This window comes from Trachymyrmex cornetzi, unplaced genomic scaffold, assembly GCF_001594075.2.
Source record: "Trachymyrmex cornetzi isolate Tcor2-1 unplaced genomic scaffold, Tcor1.1 scaffold99, whole genome shotgun sequence".
In the NCBI taxonomy this organism is placed as follows: domain Eukaryota; kingdom Metazoa; phylum Arthropoda; class Insecta; order Hymenoptera; family Formicidae; genus Trachymyrmex; species Trachymyrmex cornetzi.
This window is the reverse complement of record NW_017300343.1, coordinates 3462236-3479271: the sequence shown is the minus strand read 5'-3', so window position 1 is coordinate 3479271 and position 17036 is coordinate 3462236. Positions and strand designations below refer to the sequence as shown.

The 17036-nt window shown below is 27.3% G+C and overlaps 4 protein-coding genes across 4 annotated transcripts in view; all 4 read left to right on the top strand.

Annotated features, from left to right (window-relative positions):
- LOC108770064 (odorant receptor 43a-like) overlaps window positions 1-1004 on the top strand; it is a 2826-nt gene extending 1822 nt beyond the window's left edge. The window contains exon 3 of the mRNA XM_018521357.1: window positions 951-1004. Coding sequence (XP_018376859.1) covers window positions 951-1004 — 54 coding nt within the window. The remainder of the gene's footprint in view (window positions 1-950) is intronic.
- Window positions 1005-2169: 1165 nt separating this feature from the next.
- Window positions 2170-17036, top strand: part of LOC108770063 (uncharacterized) — an 18974-nt gene continuing 4107 nt past the window's right edge. Inside the window, exons 1-3 of the mRNA XM_018521356.1 lie at window positions 2170-2200; window positions 2398-2667; window positions 2969-3440. Coding sequence (XP_018376858.1) covers window positions 2170-2200; window positions 2398-2667; window positions 2969-3440 — 773 coding nt within the window. The remainder of the gene's footprint in view (window positions 2201-2397; window positions 2668-2968; window positions 3441-17036) is intronic.
- Window positions 6398-8460, top strand: LOC108770076 (uncharacterized). Its single transcript, XM_018521373.1, has 3 exons — window positions 6398-6428; window positions 6645-6914; window positions 7973-8460. The coding sequence occupies exons 1-3, from the start codon at window positions 6398-6400 to the stop codon at window positions 8458-8460; spliced, it is 789 nt and encodes a 262-aa protein (XP_018376875.1).
- On the top strand, window positions 9352-11042 carry LOC108770079 (odorant receptor 43a-like). Its single transcript, XM_018521375.1, has 3 exons — window positions 9352-9399; window positions 9593-9748; window positions 10989-11042. Exons 1-3 carry the CDS (start codon window positions 9352-9354, stop codon window positions 11040-11042), a joined length of 258 nt encoding a protein of 85 aa, XP_018376877.1.

Below are 17036 nucleotides of genomic sequence, written 5' to 3'. Positions count from 1 at the left end.
TTCTGTACCTATTTATGACCACAGCTTTAAATTATTTGTTTACAACTTAAGCATTGAGTAATTTCTTTGACCAAATTAAGAAAGCTTATCATATTTAGTATGTGTTATTGAGTTCAAATTTCGTGCCCTGTAATACAGAGAGTAACTTGTGGCCATAGAGCACGGAAGTAAGACTGCAGCGCATGTGCGCATCGTATATTTTGTGGCAGAGACAGATTTTCTAAATAGACATTAAGTTTGACTAAAAATACATGAAATATCAGGCTAATATCTTTGTTCACAGGATAACGCGACGCTTTTTTTCTGTCAAATTTTTAATTTCATGCGAAAACGCATCGAGTGAGTATATTTTTATCGAGAAATGATCATCAACGTGACATCAAATTGACGCCAAGAAAATTAATCCATCGGTCACTAAATGGTACATTTCATCCGATGCACCAGTCACTAACCGGGACAGATGGTGGTGTCACTAATAGGCCAGATTAAATTCAAACGGACAATTGCATACATTTACATAGTCCACTATTTCTTTTCTTATTTTTATTAGATTATGCTTAGAACTTCAGAAAAACATATTTTTCGATACAAAAATGATTAATCTTGAGTTCGGTAAAATTGATTCCTGTGATTTTAATTATTTTTTAGTATCTTTTATTCTTATTAATTCATGCAACTATCTTACATGGTCACAAATAGGGACATTTACCTTAAACGGGATTACAGATTATAACTGCAAATGTTATAACATAAATTAAATAACAATTCATGTAATGATTATCACACATTTATGAGGTTAAATTAAAAAACCGTAACAATATAAATTTATAATAATGCAAACTAAAATCATCACAGTTAATCAGTACCTTGATTTTTACATATGCACGTACACAAAGTCGATATTGGTGTATATTTAAATTTCAGAAAATAACAATAATAATTAATTTTAGATATTAAAATCAACGATCGGCTATATAACATTCCTATTGACAAAATATAGCTGAAGATGATATATTAATATTCAACATACTACATTAGTGTAAAAATATAGATTCATGATTACAGTTTAAATAATTACAAAAAAAAAGTAAAGAATTTCCTAGCTACTTAGAAAATACGTAGAAATTTATTGTTATCATATTTAAAAAATAAAATTATGTTTTGTCTATTATATAATTGTTGTTTGTTAAAATAATATGTCACTATGCATTGTGAAATGAGATGAATACTTTCATTGCACAGGAATAATTTAATAGTGATAGGATTCTTGTGCATTACATTAAGCGAAAACTAGGAATTCGTGTGTAGTACAAAATTATAAAATAAATTTCTCTTTAATGTTTATTTTTTAATTAAATTATACGTAATAATAACGTTTTATCAATTTTTAGTACTATTCGTGTTTTATCAAATCAACGTAGTAAGATGAATGTAATTACGTTAGTGCATTCATGTCAGGCTTATTATTATCATTTACTTCAATCATAAGAAAAGAATTGATCAGCTCTCTTTATCTTCGATTAACAGAAAAAAGTCAGAACAAATTGGTTATGTCATTGCTAGAATGTTGCTAGATCATTGAAAAAGGTATCCGTTATAAAATTGCTGTATTAAGGCACCGAAATTTTATCACTGGAAATACTATTGTGAAGTACGAATTATAATATACTTATAGTCTAAATAATATTACATTCGCTCACGTTCCCTGTAACAATCAACATGTCCTTGAAAAAGACATTTGAATATACGCATAATACAATTTCATATTATCTCTTTCGTCAGTACAATTTTAGCGGCTATAGAAAGTCGTATTAAAAATGCAATAGAGTTACTTCTCGTTTCGCAGTAGGAGCATACATAATGGAGCTACATGCAATACGAAACAAATGTTTCAAGCGAGTTAAGTTAACTTACGATACGATGAAATATTTTTTGTCTCATATTTTATTAGACCAGACATAAATGCTTTTTATAACTGAAACATTTATAAAATTTTCTTACAATATCAGTAGCTGTACTTAGAGATAGCATTATTAATATTTAATGCCGTGATAGTCCGCATTTAACAAGGGTGTTGGGTTTTTACATTTGTATGGAGAGCATGCGTAATGATCATTCTGCATCAAACCGTGGAAAGAACGAGATCTTCTTCATGTTCTAATTTTCGATATGGATATTACAAAATCTCCAGGATACAAAGGTACTAATTTCATGCTACATTATTGGTCGCATTTAATGTATACAGTAACCAAATTTTTATAATTTTGTATTGTAAACATATTCTTGAGATATTTCAATATATCATTAATTTTTGTTCCGCATAAACATATTTAATAATTTAAAAGTTAATTTGCAATTATTTTATTCAAATCGCTTATATCGTATAAAAATTATTAGATTTCTTGTGGGCTGTTAATCTACATCGTTTTGGATTCGAAATGGTGGGCTTGTGGCCTAAATCTAACAAATGCACTGAGAAAAGTTTGTGGCGCGAAATTTGGGTCGGCATCATTTTTTTTTTATTAATATTTATTTCTAATGTTCCGATGATATATGCGGTTATAGAAGTTTGGGGTAATATGGTACTTGTAATAGATAATTTACATACAATGTTACCGCAATTAATAATATCAGTGAGATACATCATTATGCGTCAAAAACAAGCTGGTATGTCCAGAATTATATAAAATAAAATATTTTTGTTAGTGGTATATTCCGCCACTCTGTTAAATCGTCTTATGACAAATAATTATAATTAGAAATATATTGTGGACTATATTAAGAAACCAGGAATTATGTATGATTTACATTTACATATCGACATACACGAAAATAAATACTACAATATGTACAATTCTTTTTCTTTGATGTATAGTAGCTTACAAATAGCATATGTTCGAATAATTCACTATTTTAATACACTATTTTAATGCAATGCTTTTTACCTATAGTTATTTATATTTTTAAGTTGTATTGTCAATTGTAAACATGATGGCGGAAGATTGGATAGCATTCAAACAAGATAGAGAAAGAAATGTGATGATAAAACGAGCACAAACAGCACGATTAATTATGATAATTGGTTATGTATTCATGGTAATAGCGGTTCTTGCAGTGATCATTCCACCTTGTTTTGGCATTCCGGTAATATACGTCATAACGAATTTGACGGGTGTGAGCAAACCATTACCGTTGAAGACTTATCATTTTTACAATACAGATAAAAGTCCGCAGTTTGAACTGACTTTTTTCATTCATAGCTTTACGACCTTATTAGGAGGTATTATTTACATGTGTGTAGATATTTTTCTAATTTTAATAATTCTTCACATTTGTGGCCAGTTAGAAAACTTTAGATGCCGATTAACTGATTTGATTCTATGCAAAAATTTTAATGAAGTTTTGAACAACATCATAGAAACCCATTTACGTCTTATCAGGTATGAATTGTTATTTTGATGGGACGATTAACGTAATTAATTTAGAAAGATTATTGAAAATATTTTTTTAAATCCATCTTAATTTTTGAACGTTAAAATTTTTTATTTTTTTTATTTTTATTATAACGAATTAATACGGATTAATCTTTAATATATCTGGAATGAGATATAATGTACACTTTCTCTTTATTTTTCAATTCCATAAACATATTCATTGAAAATTGTATTACGTTTTCTTCCAAACAAATTGATGGTTATAAAATATGTTTGTCCAAATTTTCTTATTACTATATATAACAATTATATAATGTATTATAATTTTGTGCACTATATTTATTAGAAATATTTAATAAAGAATTAATTAGATAATATTAAACGAACGATGGTCTGTTTATTTTACATTTGGAAATATGTATCTCTGAATGTATTTATAGTGTTTTATAATTTTAATGCGATAATCGTTTAAAATTTATTTATTCTTACAGATTTGCTGACAACATCGAAAATACGTACTCTGTAATGATGTTAGCATTGATATTTCATTTTGGTATTGTATTTTGCCTAAGTGGTTTTTTGTTTACTATTGTAAGATTCAGAAAAATAAATTTGAGAAAATATTTCATAACAGGCGTAGTATGTCTCTTTGTGCTTTTCTGTAATTTTTATATTTTAGATGTTTACAGACGAAAATGCAGATAAATCTGATATCGCACAAGGATATTTTTCACTATTACTTCTTGTTATCTTATTGATGAATACTTTTCTCTATTGTGGAGCAGGAGAGCTTATAACAGAGCAAGTTAGTCATATGTATAATGTGCATCATTAGTGTAGTAAATAAATAAATTTATTATATTTTATGGTTGGATCAAATTTTTTATGTATCTGTATATTTAACAAGTTATTTTTTCTTATATTGTTATAATGCTATTTATTTTGAAATTTGCTACCACATTAATAGGAAAAACTATTGATAATTTATTTTGTTATATATTTACATGCATGTTAAATATCCAGTTCTGAATAAAAGTTAAACAGAATACAAATTCATTGAAGTTTTATAATATGTTTCTGATTCTAATTCTTTTATGTTTACAAGAAATAAGAGATTAATTAAATTTTAATTAATTATTACTAATATACTTTTGGAAATAATCCTCATTGATATGGCATAAATATTAATATATTTTCTCATACCTATTTATTAAGAGCAATGCTGTATATCGTGCAATGTGCGATCTTGAATGGTACAAGTTGAAATCAACTAAGGCAAGAAATCTTATTTTGTTAATGATACGAGCTAAATATCCTTTTTATATCACTGCAAAAAAGGTTTTTCCACTCACAATGGCTACGTTTTGCAATGTAAGATTATTTATAATTTTGTCGTTTTAGTTTTATCCTTTTTCTGTTTAACTAAATGTGTTTTACTTTCTATGTAACTTTTCTCTCTCTCTCTCTCTCTCTCTCTCTCTCTCTAGTAATCAATTTTCCGTTAACTAAAATTTGCGAAAATTACAAAGTGGTATAAACCGGATTACAGATTATAGATGCAAATGTCATTATAACATAAATTAAACAACAATTCATGTAATGTGATTATCACACATTTATAAGATTAATTTAAAAAACCGTGACAATATTTATAATACAAATAAAATCATCACAGTTGATTAGTATCTTGATTTTTACATATACACATACACAAGGTCGATTTTGGTGTATATTTAAATGTCTGGAAATAACAATAATAATTAATTTTAGATATTAAAATCATCGATCGGCTATATATCGTTCCTATTGACAAAACATGGCTGAAGATGATATATTAATATTCAACATACTACATAAGTGTAAAAATATAGATTTATGATTACAGTTTGCATAGTTATAAGTAAATAATTTCCTACCTACTTAGAAAATACCTAGAGATTTATTGTTATCATATTTAAAAAATAAAATTATGTTTTGTCTATTATATAATTGTTGTTTGTTAAAACAATATGTCACTAAACATTTTGAAATGTGATGAATACTTTCATTGCGTAGGAATAATTCAATAGTGATTGGGTTTTTGTGCTTTACATTTAAGAGAAAACTAGGAATTTGTAGTACAAAATTATAAAATAAATTTCTCTTTAATGCTTGGTTTTGAATTAAATTATACGTAATAATTACGTTTCATCAATTTTTAGCGCTATTCGTGTTTTATCAAATCAACGTGGTAAGATGAATGTAATTACGTTAATGCATCCACACACACACATGTCAGTTTTATTATTACTTACTTCAATCCTAAGAAGGAATTGACCGGCTGTCTTTATCTTCGACGATTAGAAAAATGTCAGAACAAATTGGTTATCTCATTGCTAGAATGTCGCCAGATCATTGAAAAAGATACACGTTATAAAATTGCTGTATTAAGGTACCGAAATTTTATCACTGGAAATACAATTGTGAAGTACATATTATAATATACTTATAGTCTAAATAATATTACATTCGCTCACGTTTCCTGTAACAATCAATATGTCCTTGAAAAAGACATTTGAAGATACGCATAATACAATTTCATATTATCTCTTTTCTTTAGTACAATTTTAGTGGCTATAGAATGTCGTATTAAAAATGCAATAGTGTTATTTCTCGTTTCGCAGTAGACGCATACATAATGGAGCGACAAGCAATACCAAAAAAATGTTTCAAGCGAGTTAAGTGAACTTACGATGCGATGAAATATTTTTTGTCTCATATTTTGTTAGACCAGACATAAATGCTTTTTATAACTGAAACGTTTGTAAAAGTTTCTCGCAATATCAGTAGGTGTAATTATGGATAGCACTCTTAATATTTAATGCCGTGCAAGCATTTATATGATGCCGCATTTATATGATGATCAATCTGCATCATACCGTTGCGCGTTGAAAGAACGAGATCTTCATGTCATAGTTTTCGATATGGACATTACAAAATCTCAAGGATACAGGGGTACTAATTTCATGTGCTACAGTTATCCATGTATAGTATATTTTAATATGTATAGTAATGATATTTATAATTGATAATTTTGTATTGTAAACCTATTCTTGAAATTCTTCGTTTTTATTAATTTTTATTCCGTAAAACGTATAATAATAATTTATATGCTAGTTTGCAAGAGTGTTTTGTTCAAATCGCTGGTATCATAACATAAAAACTTATTAGATTTCATGTGGGCAGTTAATCCACATCGTATAGGATTTGAAATCGTGGGCTTGTGGCCTAAACTCAACAAATGTACTGAGAAAAACTTGTTGTCGGAAATTTGGGTTGGCATCGTTTTCATTTTATTAATATTTGTCACTATTGTTCCGATGATATATGCAATTATACAAGTTTGGGGCAATATGACATTTGTAATAAGTAATTTACAAACAACCTTACCGTTTCTAATAGCATCGCTGAAATACGTTATCATACAACGCAAACAAACAGGTATATCCAAAACTATATAAAGCAAAATGTTTAAATATTCCGTTGCTTTGTTAAATCGTCTTACGAGAAATAATTATTATTACAAATATATTTTGGATTATAAAAAAAAACCAGAAGTTATGTATGATTTATTCTTATGCTTATATCAACGTATAGTAATAAATCATAAAATATGTACAATTTCTTTGATGCTGTAAATTAATCCGGTAACTCATGTATAAATATACAAAAATGTTTATAAGTATTCATAAACATATATAATTATGTATGAAATATGTCTGTACCCAGACAATATATCTACAATATTTATAGAATATTTACAAAATATTTGTAAAATTTATTTTTTTTTTTGAAAATATTTTTGTGATTCTAGCTCATAGATATTTTTAATAAAAATTATGAAAGATTTATCATATATATCAGAGTAAAAAAAAATGTTATGAAAATATTTTAATAACATATCATATCTAGGAAACAATATTAATTAAAAATGTGTATCTATGTTTATCATAAATATTAAATAAAACATTTAGTCTATATTTTAATAACGTTTTTGAATAAAGTTTATATAAAATATTTACATAATATTTTCAAAAATGAACAATAATAAATATTTATGTATATTTATTACTATTATAAATATTTATAAATATTTATAAATATTTGTTATAAATATTCTGTGCTATCTCAGTACATGTCCATACATCCTTCTTTTGTAAAATTACTTTCTAGTGTAATAAATTATTAATAATAATACTTTTATTATACTAATAGTAATTTTATAAAAAAGGAAGAAGGATGTGTAATGGACATATATGGACATATATTTCAAATATCATTATATATATACTGGATGGGAAAAAAAGATCGGTTCTGAATAACTTGGAAAATATAAATTTTATAGAAAAATTTTGAGATAAATTTGTGAGGTGTAAAAGGTTTTAATCATGCATGATAAATTTTTTCCGGAAAATAGCAACATATATCCGAATAATTCACTATTTTAGCACCTTTAGTAACGTTTATGTCTTATTTAAAGTTATTTATATTTTTTTAAGTTGTCTTGTCAATTGTAAACATGATGGCGGAAGATTGGATAGCATTCAAACAAGATAGAGAAAGAAATGTGATGATAAAACGAGCACAAACAGCACGATTAATTATGATAATTGGACATGTTTGCGTGGTAATATCGTTTCTCACATCGATCATCCTACCTTATTTTGGCATTTCAGTAGTGTACGTAGCAAATCTCACGGATGTGCGCAAACCGCTACCGCTGGAAACATATCATTTCTACGATACAGATAAAAGTCCGCAATTTGAGATAATATTTTTCATTCAGACCGTAACGATGTTGTTGGCATCTACAATTTATATGTCTGTAGATGTCTTCCTAGTTGTAATGGTCCTTCATATTTGTGGCCAGTTAGAAAACTTTAGATGCCGATTAATTGATTTGATTTCATGTAAAAATTTTAATGAAGTTTTAAACAACATCATAGAAACCCATTTACGCCTTATCAGGTATGAATTTTTGTTGTGACAATAGAACGTTTAACATTATTCAGAATTAATTTAGAAATATTATTGACAATTTTTTTCTTTAAATCTGTCTTAAACTTTAAATATTAAAATTTTTTATCTACATTTATATTTATTATAGAGAATTAATAGGGATTAGCTGTAATATGTGGAATCACATATAAATATTAAATGATCTTTAATATGTGTGAAATCAAACAATGTTAATTTTCTCTTTCTTTCTTAACTTGGTGATCATATTCATTGAAAACTTTATTACGTTTCCCAGGCAAATTAGTTGTAAAATGTATTCGTCAAAAGTATTCTTATTAGTATATATAATGCAATAATTACACTCATTTTTGTGTATTTTTATTAGAAAAATCTAGGAATATGTCAAATAATTGAACGATAATCTATTTATTTTATGTTTGGATTTATGTCTAGATATACATATATTATGTTACGGGCAAAGTCCACAAGTGGACAATGCTGACATTATATAGCAGTCAACTCGGGCAATGTCCACTTGCGAATTTAGCCCGCAACATATATGTATATATATATTTCTGAATATATATATATACATATATGTATGTAGTGTTTTATTGATTTAATACAATAACTTTTTTAAATATTTTTATTCTTATAGATTTGCCGACAATATCGAAAATACATACTCTTTAATGATGATAGTATTGGTATTTCATTTTATTATTGTACTTTGCCTAAGCGGGTTTTCATTTACTATTGTAAGATTCGGTAAAACACAAATGTGAGGAAATATTTTATAGCCGGCATAATACGTTTTCTTTGCTTCCGTATAATATTTCAGATATTAACTGATAAAAATATAAATAAGGCTAATATCGCACAAGGATACTTCTCGCTGTTACTTCTTGTTATCGTTTTGATGAATACTTTTCTCTATTGTGGGGCAGGAGAGCTTGTAGCAGAACAAGTAAGTTATAATGAGTATAAACAGTATTATATATAAATAAGTTTATGATATTATTATACTGATATATTATATCATTATATTACTAATATTATGCTATTATTATATTATTATACTATTTGACTAATACTCTTTGAAATAATTCTCATTGAAATATCATAGATATTAATATATTTTTTTATACACATTCATCAAGTGCGATGCAGTATATCGTGCAATGTGCGATCTAGAGTGGTACGAGTTAGACTCAAGTAAGGCAAGAAGTCTTATTTTGTTAATGATGCGAGCTAAATATCCTTTTTATATCACTGTAGGAAATATTTTTCCACTAACAATGACTACCTTTTGCAGCGTAAGATTACTTATACAATTCTATCGTTTTAATTATATTCCTTCGGTGTTTAATGAAATACGTTTTATTTTTTATGCAACTCCCCCTCCCCCCCTTTCTCTGTGTGTATGCGTGCGTGCGCGTGTGTGTTTGCGCGTGCATGCGTGTGTGTATATATAAGGTGAGTCTGATAAGCAGTTCACCAAGTTTTTTTTTAAAACAGAGATAAGGGGAACACATCTATTATCAAAATTGTAGGATAAGTAAGGGGATATACGTTCATGATTTTGAGTAACCTTGAAGCTTAGTCTTTTTTTACTGGGAAGAGATACATTTTAATCTTTTTATCGATAATACTCAATCAGCTGAATATCCTTGCATTAAAGTATTTCTTCGAAAACTGAACTATTTTCAGGATATAAACTAAAAGAAGTTAGATTATAAGTTTGAAACACATTTTTTATTATTACCATAAATGTTCAAAATAAATTCACCATTCTGATGTATACATGTCTGTAGTCTTCGTGGAAAGCTTGTTTGAACTTTTTTTTAACTTTTGAATCGTTATTTTTTTACTCTTTCTATTATGTTTTCTGAAGTGGTAGGACGTTGAAAGTTAGCTATTTTTCTTTTCATTTTTAACATCCTACCATCCGAAAAACAAAGTAGAAAATATAAAAAATATTTTTTCGAAATGATGATTTAAGAAAAAGAAAATGTTCTACTAAGACTACTCGAAGACTACAGGCATGTTTAGATCAACATGGTGAGCATTTTGAATATTTATTGTAATAATGAAAAAATTTGTTTCAAACTTATAATCTGATTCCTTTTAGTTCATATCCTGAAAATTGTTTCGAAGAAATACTCTAATGCAAAGATATTCAGCTGATTGAGTCTTATCGATAGAAAGACTAAAATGTACCCATTAGAAAAAAATCTTTTTTATTGGTAGTAAAAGGTTACTCTTTTTAGTAAAAGGTAACCTTTTAAGGTTACTCAAGGTCATCAAATGTATGTTCTCCTATTTATTCTATAATTTTGACAATAAGTGTCTTTTTCTCTAACATAAATTAAGTAACAATCCTTGTAATAATAATTATCACACATTTATGACATTAAATTAAAAATACATTTATAACAATACAAATTAAAGCCATCGTAGTTAATCAGAATCTTGATTTTTACATATACACATACACAAAGATATTAATAATGTATATTTCAAATGTCAGGAAATAACAATAACAATTAATTTTAGATATTAAAATCATCGATTGGCTATATATCATTCCTATTGACAAAACATGATTGAAGATGATATATTAATGAACATAAAAATAGATACATTCAGGATTACAATATTACGTAGTTACAAGTGGAAAAATTTTTAACTATAAAATATGTAGAAATTTATTGTATTGTATCGTGTGATTAAAAAATAAAATTAAATTTTGTCTATTAATTGTTGTTTATTATAAATTATATAATTTGTTATTAAGCATTTTGTGATGTAAATATTTTCATTACGCAGAAATAGTATGAAGATTTTGATTTTTGTGATTTATGTTTAAAAGAAAACGAGAAATCTATAGCACAAAATTATAATACAATATTTTAATATTTTAATAATTTGTTTTATGATTACATTAATTTGAATTACAAATATTATTTAATAATAATTTTTGATCTTAATTGTATCTTATCAAATCAACATGGTAAGATAAATGTACATAATTGGCTTGATACATCTATGTGATTTTTACATTTTACTGCAATTCTTTTTTCAGAAAAGAATCGGTCCTTGCTACTTTATCTTCAGTGCACAGAAACATGCTAGAACACACCCTGATGAAAATAAAAATCGAAAGTAATGGAAGAGTAACAAAAGCGTAAACAAAATTTCTGGATGGCAAAAATTAAAACAACGAAACATAGAAGAACCGTTTACAAATTATATTCAACTTACACAATTTTTATTTTCATCAGGGCATTAGTTTTATTGTGAAAATGTTGTCACATTTTTTAAAGCTACCATGCATTATAAACTTGCAGTTATAAGATACTGAAATTTTATCATTGGAAATACGTGGACAACTTCGAAGTACGAATTATAAACTATTTATAAACTAGAGATAATATTACATTCACTCATGTTTAATTCACAACGTTAGATATGTCTTCGAAAAAAATATTTAAAAGGTACAATATGCAATTTTGTACCATTCTTTTTGTATACAACTTTTGTGGCTATAGTATAGAATGCATTAAAGATGCAACAGCGTTTCTCGTTTTGTAATAAACGCAATGGAGCAACATAAAACGTGGAAAAAACTTTTTAAGCGAGTACGATAAACTTATGATGCGGTATAATATTTTTTACCTCTTATTTTCTTAGACATAAACGGTTTTTATAACGTGAACATTTATGAAATTCTTTCTTACGATATCAGTAGCTATAATTGGGGATAGCATTCTTAATATTTAATGCCGCGTAAGTCTTTGACAAGACTGTCGAGTTTTTGTACGGAGAATATGCGCGATAATCATTTTACATCACGTCGTGGAAGAAACTAGATATTTTTTACGTTCTAGTTTTCGACATGGACTTTACAAAATCATCCGGATACAGAGGTTCTAATTTTATATTAGATATTTTCCGTTCATTCGTGTTTAATATGCGTATCTAGTAAATAAGCTTGTATAATTTCGTATTATAAATCCATTATATTATTTTTACTTTTTATATTATTTTTAACTTTTGTATAATCGCTTAATAATTTCTATATTAATTTGCAATTATTTTATCCAAACTGTTAATATCGTATGAAAATTTATTAGATTTCATGTGGGCAGTTAGTCTACATCGTTTAGGTTTGAAAATGGTGGGCTTGTGGCCTAAACCCAACAAATGTACTAAGAAAAGTTGGTGGCCAGAAATTTGGGTAGGCATCGTTTTTATTTTATTAATATTTGTTTCTAATGTTCCGATGATATGTGCAGTTATACAAGTTTGGGGTAATATGGTACTTGTAATAAACAATTTACAAACAGCATTACCCGAAATAACAGTATCAGTGAGATACGTTATCTTACTACAAAAACGAAAAGGTATGTTCAGAAGGATATAAAATAAAATACTCAGCATTATATTTAGTGTAGTGTTTCATTGATTTATCGTTGCCTTGTTAAATTATATTGTGACAAATAATTATAATTACAAATATATTGTGGAGTATAGTAAGAAATTGTATATATAATTTACTCCTATATAGAGCAACGTGAAAATAAGTTATAAAATGTACATAATTCTCTCTTTGATGCGATAGTTAACTAATAACAATATATATCTATAAATAATTTAGTATTTTAACGCTTCTAACAATGTTTACGTTTTATCTATAGTTATTTGTATTTTCAAGTTCTCTTGTCAATCGTAAATATGATGGCAGAAGATTGGATGGCATTCAAGCTGGATGGAGAAAGAGATGTGATGATAAAACGAGCACAAACAGTGCGATTAATTATGACGATTGGATATGTTCTCATGATAATAGGGTCTCTCGCAGTTATCATTCTTCCTTTTTTTGACATTCAAGTAACACATGTAACGAATTCCACGGATCGGCGCAAACCGCTACCGCTGGAAACATATCACTTCTACGATACAGATAAAAGTCCTCAATATGAGTTGACATTTTTCATGCATATCGTAACGGCCTTCTTATCAGCTACCATTTACATGTCTGCAGATATTTTTCTAATATTAACGATTTTTCATATTTGTGGTCAGTTAGAAAACTTTAGATATCGATTAATTAATTTAATCTCACGCAAAAATTTCAATAATGTTTTGAATGATATCGTAGGGACCCATTTACGCCTTATCAGGTATGAATTTTTATGGTAACAATAGAACAAAATTGATTTAGAAGAGTTATAAAAAATCTCTTTTCTTATACATTTTATACTTTGAATGTTAAAATTTTATATTTAAAATTATCTTTATTATAACAAAAATATTAATGTTTAATGTTTGTTGAACTAAATATAATACCTACAACTGTATTTTTTCTGTTTACATCCCAATTCAGTTATCATATTCATTGTACACTCTGTTATGTATTATTCCTTGGCACATTTACAGTTGTAAGATTTGTTTGTCAAAAGTATCTTTATTAACATGAAATATAACGATTTTATTAATATCTATACAATTTTGTTAGAAAAACTTAATTAGGAATTTTGCAAATAATATGTTTAATAAACAATAATCTATGCATTTTATGTTTAAATATATGTGTTTCTGAATATATTGATATATATACTATATATATATATTGAATATACTATATGTATATGTATATATGTATACATATATGTACGCATATATGCATATATGAAATATATATTTCTAGTATGAAATATATGTAGTGTTTCATTGATTTAATGTGATAATTCTTTTAAAAAATGTTTATTCTTATAGATTTGCTAACAATATCGAAAATACATACTGTTTAATGATGTTATTAATGGTACTTCATTTTGGTGTTGTATTTTGCCTAAGCGGATTTTTATTTACTATTGTAAGTAATTCAGTAAAAAGATATTTCATAGCATGCATACATTTCTTTACTTTCTTATAATTTGTTTTAGATACTTACTAACGGAAAAATAGATAAAACTGTTATCGGCCAAGGATCTTTCTCAATATTTATTCTTACTGTCTTGTTGATGAATACTTTTCTTTATTGTGGAGCAGGAGAACTTGTAACAGAGCAAGTAAGTTATACTTATACGAGAGTTGATCAGAATAAAATACACCAAATTTTTTTTCGGCCAATAATTAAGACAAAAAAATGAAATTGTATTGCTACAAATTTCAAATTTGTTGCACTTTTATGAAAAATTACACGGCATTCGGACAGATGAAGCAGCTGTACTAATTTTTTTTAGTAATATCTGCGAACAACTTGTTTACAAACAACGAGCTATAGAATATCCATATGTACAGCATATAAATATTTATGAATGTTCAACAGTTATTTTTTCACAACCAAAAATTCAATTATAGTTTGCTGTTTGTAACCATTTGTAATGTGAATTATTCGCAGACGCCATTAAAACATTATTACAGCTGCTCCATGCTCCATCCGTCAGAATGCTGTGTAATTTTACATAAAAACGCAACTAAGTTGAAGTTTGCATTATGTAAAATTTCATTTCTCTATCTTTTTATTATTGGCCGAGAAAAAATATGTTACATTACTTTCTGAACAGTTCTAGTAATACATAAAGTAAGTTGGTTATACTTATAATGTATATCAAGTGTAATAAATTTGTTTTATACTTTGGAACAAATATAATTGTTATATGTTAGTTTATCTAACAAATTTTTCTTGTTATATTGTTACAATACAATTTGTTAGAGAAGTTTAATATCATATTACTAGGCAAAACTTACTCAAAATTTACTTTGACACATTTACGCATATCGAATGATTGTTTCTGAGTGAACATTAACAAAATGCAAATTTAGTTGATCAATTGTGACAATTTTGTTCCTAACTTCTTTTACAAGAAATGAAATGTTATTTAATCTCAATTAACTGTTACTAATATTTATTACTAAAATGACATGAACATAAATATATTTTCTTATATATGTACTCATTAAGAGCAATGCAGTATATCGTGCAATATGCGATCTTGAGTGGTACAAACTGGAATCAAGGAAGGCGAGAAGTCTTATTTTGTTAATGATGCAAGCTAAATATTCTTTTTGTATCACTGCAGGAAAGATTTTCCCATTAACAATGGCTACTTTTTGCAGTGTAAGATTATCTAGATTTTTTGGTTTTAATTTTGCTCTTTTGCGCGCGCGCGCTATATGTATATATGTGTGTATATACAGGATGTTCCTCAAAGCGCTCTTGTGTAGATAGAGCGGACTAAACTGAATCAAAAAGTCCTGTACTATTTTACAATTTTCGTAACGGTTAACGGGATATTACTTTATAAATATAGCTAAATTCGCCTAATTTACCGTCAAATGCAAGCGCACGACGAAATAAGAGTGGGCGGTCTTATCTTGCCGCTCGTAGATCGGGCGAATTTGGCTATTTTCATAAATTAATATCTCGTTAACCTTAATAACTCGTAAAAATTGCGAAAATTGCAAAATGGTAGAGAACTTTTCGACTCAGTTTAGTCTCTTCTGCCGATGTGCGAGAATTTTGTCGTTAATTATCAGATACCCTGTATATACACATGTAAAGAACTTTAATATTTACAATAATTCGATTACGATACTTTTGACATATATACATACAAATCGAATTAAAGACTCTATAGCTACAGATACTATTAAACATAAATACTAATGTAATAGTTGTAATACAATTATAAAGTTAAATTTAACGAAACGTTTATAATTATATAAACGTTTAAAATAATATAAATTTAATGTTATTTAAGTTAGTCAGCCAGTAGCTTGATTTTTGCATAGGGGAGACTGAGACCAGTAGATTATAGAAGTAGGAGGACTAATCGGATTTACGTGAAAAACAAAACAGACACACGTAAACATATCTGAACATACAGCAAAAACTGCCGCTCAGTCATCTGTGATACCTTGATGCAGACGCTTCTCCTTAATATATAATATACATAATATAGGGGAGAGTGGTCTAAATCGGACCTATTTGCAGTTTTTGCTCTCTATAAAGCGTAAATAAAGTCCGATCGTAAAATCGAAGGTGCCATTGGAAAGATCATTTAATTCCCTTCATTTTTGCTTTAGACCATTTTGACGTATCTCTCACCTGTGTTGAACTGTAATGGAAAATGTAAAAACGCTTTTTCCGGTCCGATTTGGAACCAATGATTCTAAATCGGACCATCCCCAGGTTCGAATCAAAAACTCCTATTTTTATGGATTTTTAAATAAAATTTTTAAATATTTTAATGTATTTTTCTTAGTATTGAGTAAAAACGAGCAATTTGATAGTCAAAAATAAACATTTTTTTGGAAAAAGAAATTACTGACTGTTTATATATTGTTAGAATTGAAATTAATAAAACTCAACTAATTTGAGTCTGATGACTCATGATATTTTACTGATTTAATTGCTTGGATCAGATCTGATCAGCTGATCACCAGTATTACAACCAGACCTATAAGTTATTCACTGTACTGTCCAATTTGAACACGGGTCCTTTCGAACTTTAGAACAAATTTTACAATAAACCGCAAAAGTGATCACAAAATGCTTAATATTTTTGAATTCTACACTCTTTAATTATCTTA

Bases quoted from the DNA above. Each gene is read 5' to 3' on its own strand.
- LOC108770079 (XM_018521375.1), top strand. From the start codon at position 9,352: ATGAATACTTTTCTCTATTGTGGGGCAGGAGAGCTTGTAGCAGAACAA. The intron at 9,400-9,592 runs GTAAGTTATAAT...ACATTCATCAAG, and splicing joins GAGAGCTTGTAGCAGAACAA to TGCGATGCAGTATATCGTGC. The intron at 9,749-10,988 runs GTAAGATTACTT...AATTAATTTTAG, and splicing joins CAATGACTACCTTTTGCAGC to ATATTAAAATCATCGATTGG.
- LOC108770076 (XM_018521373.1), top strand. From the start codon at position 6,398: ATGGACATTACAAAATCTCAAGGATACAGGG. The intron at 6,429-6,644 runs GTACTAATTTCA...AAAACTTATTAG, and splicing joins AAAATCTCAAGGATACAGGG to ATTTCATGTGGGCAGTTAAT. The intron at 6,915-7,972 runs GTATATCCAAAA...TATTTTTTTAAG, and splicing joins CATACAACGCAAACAAACAG to TTGTCTTGTCAATTGTAAAC.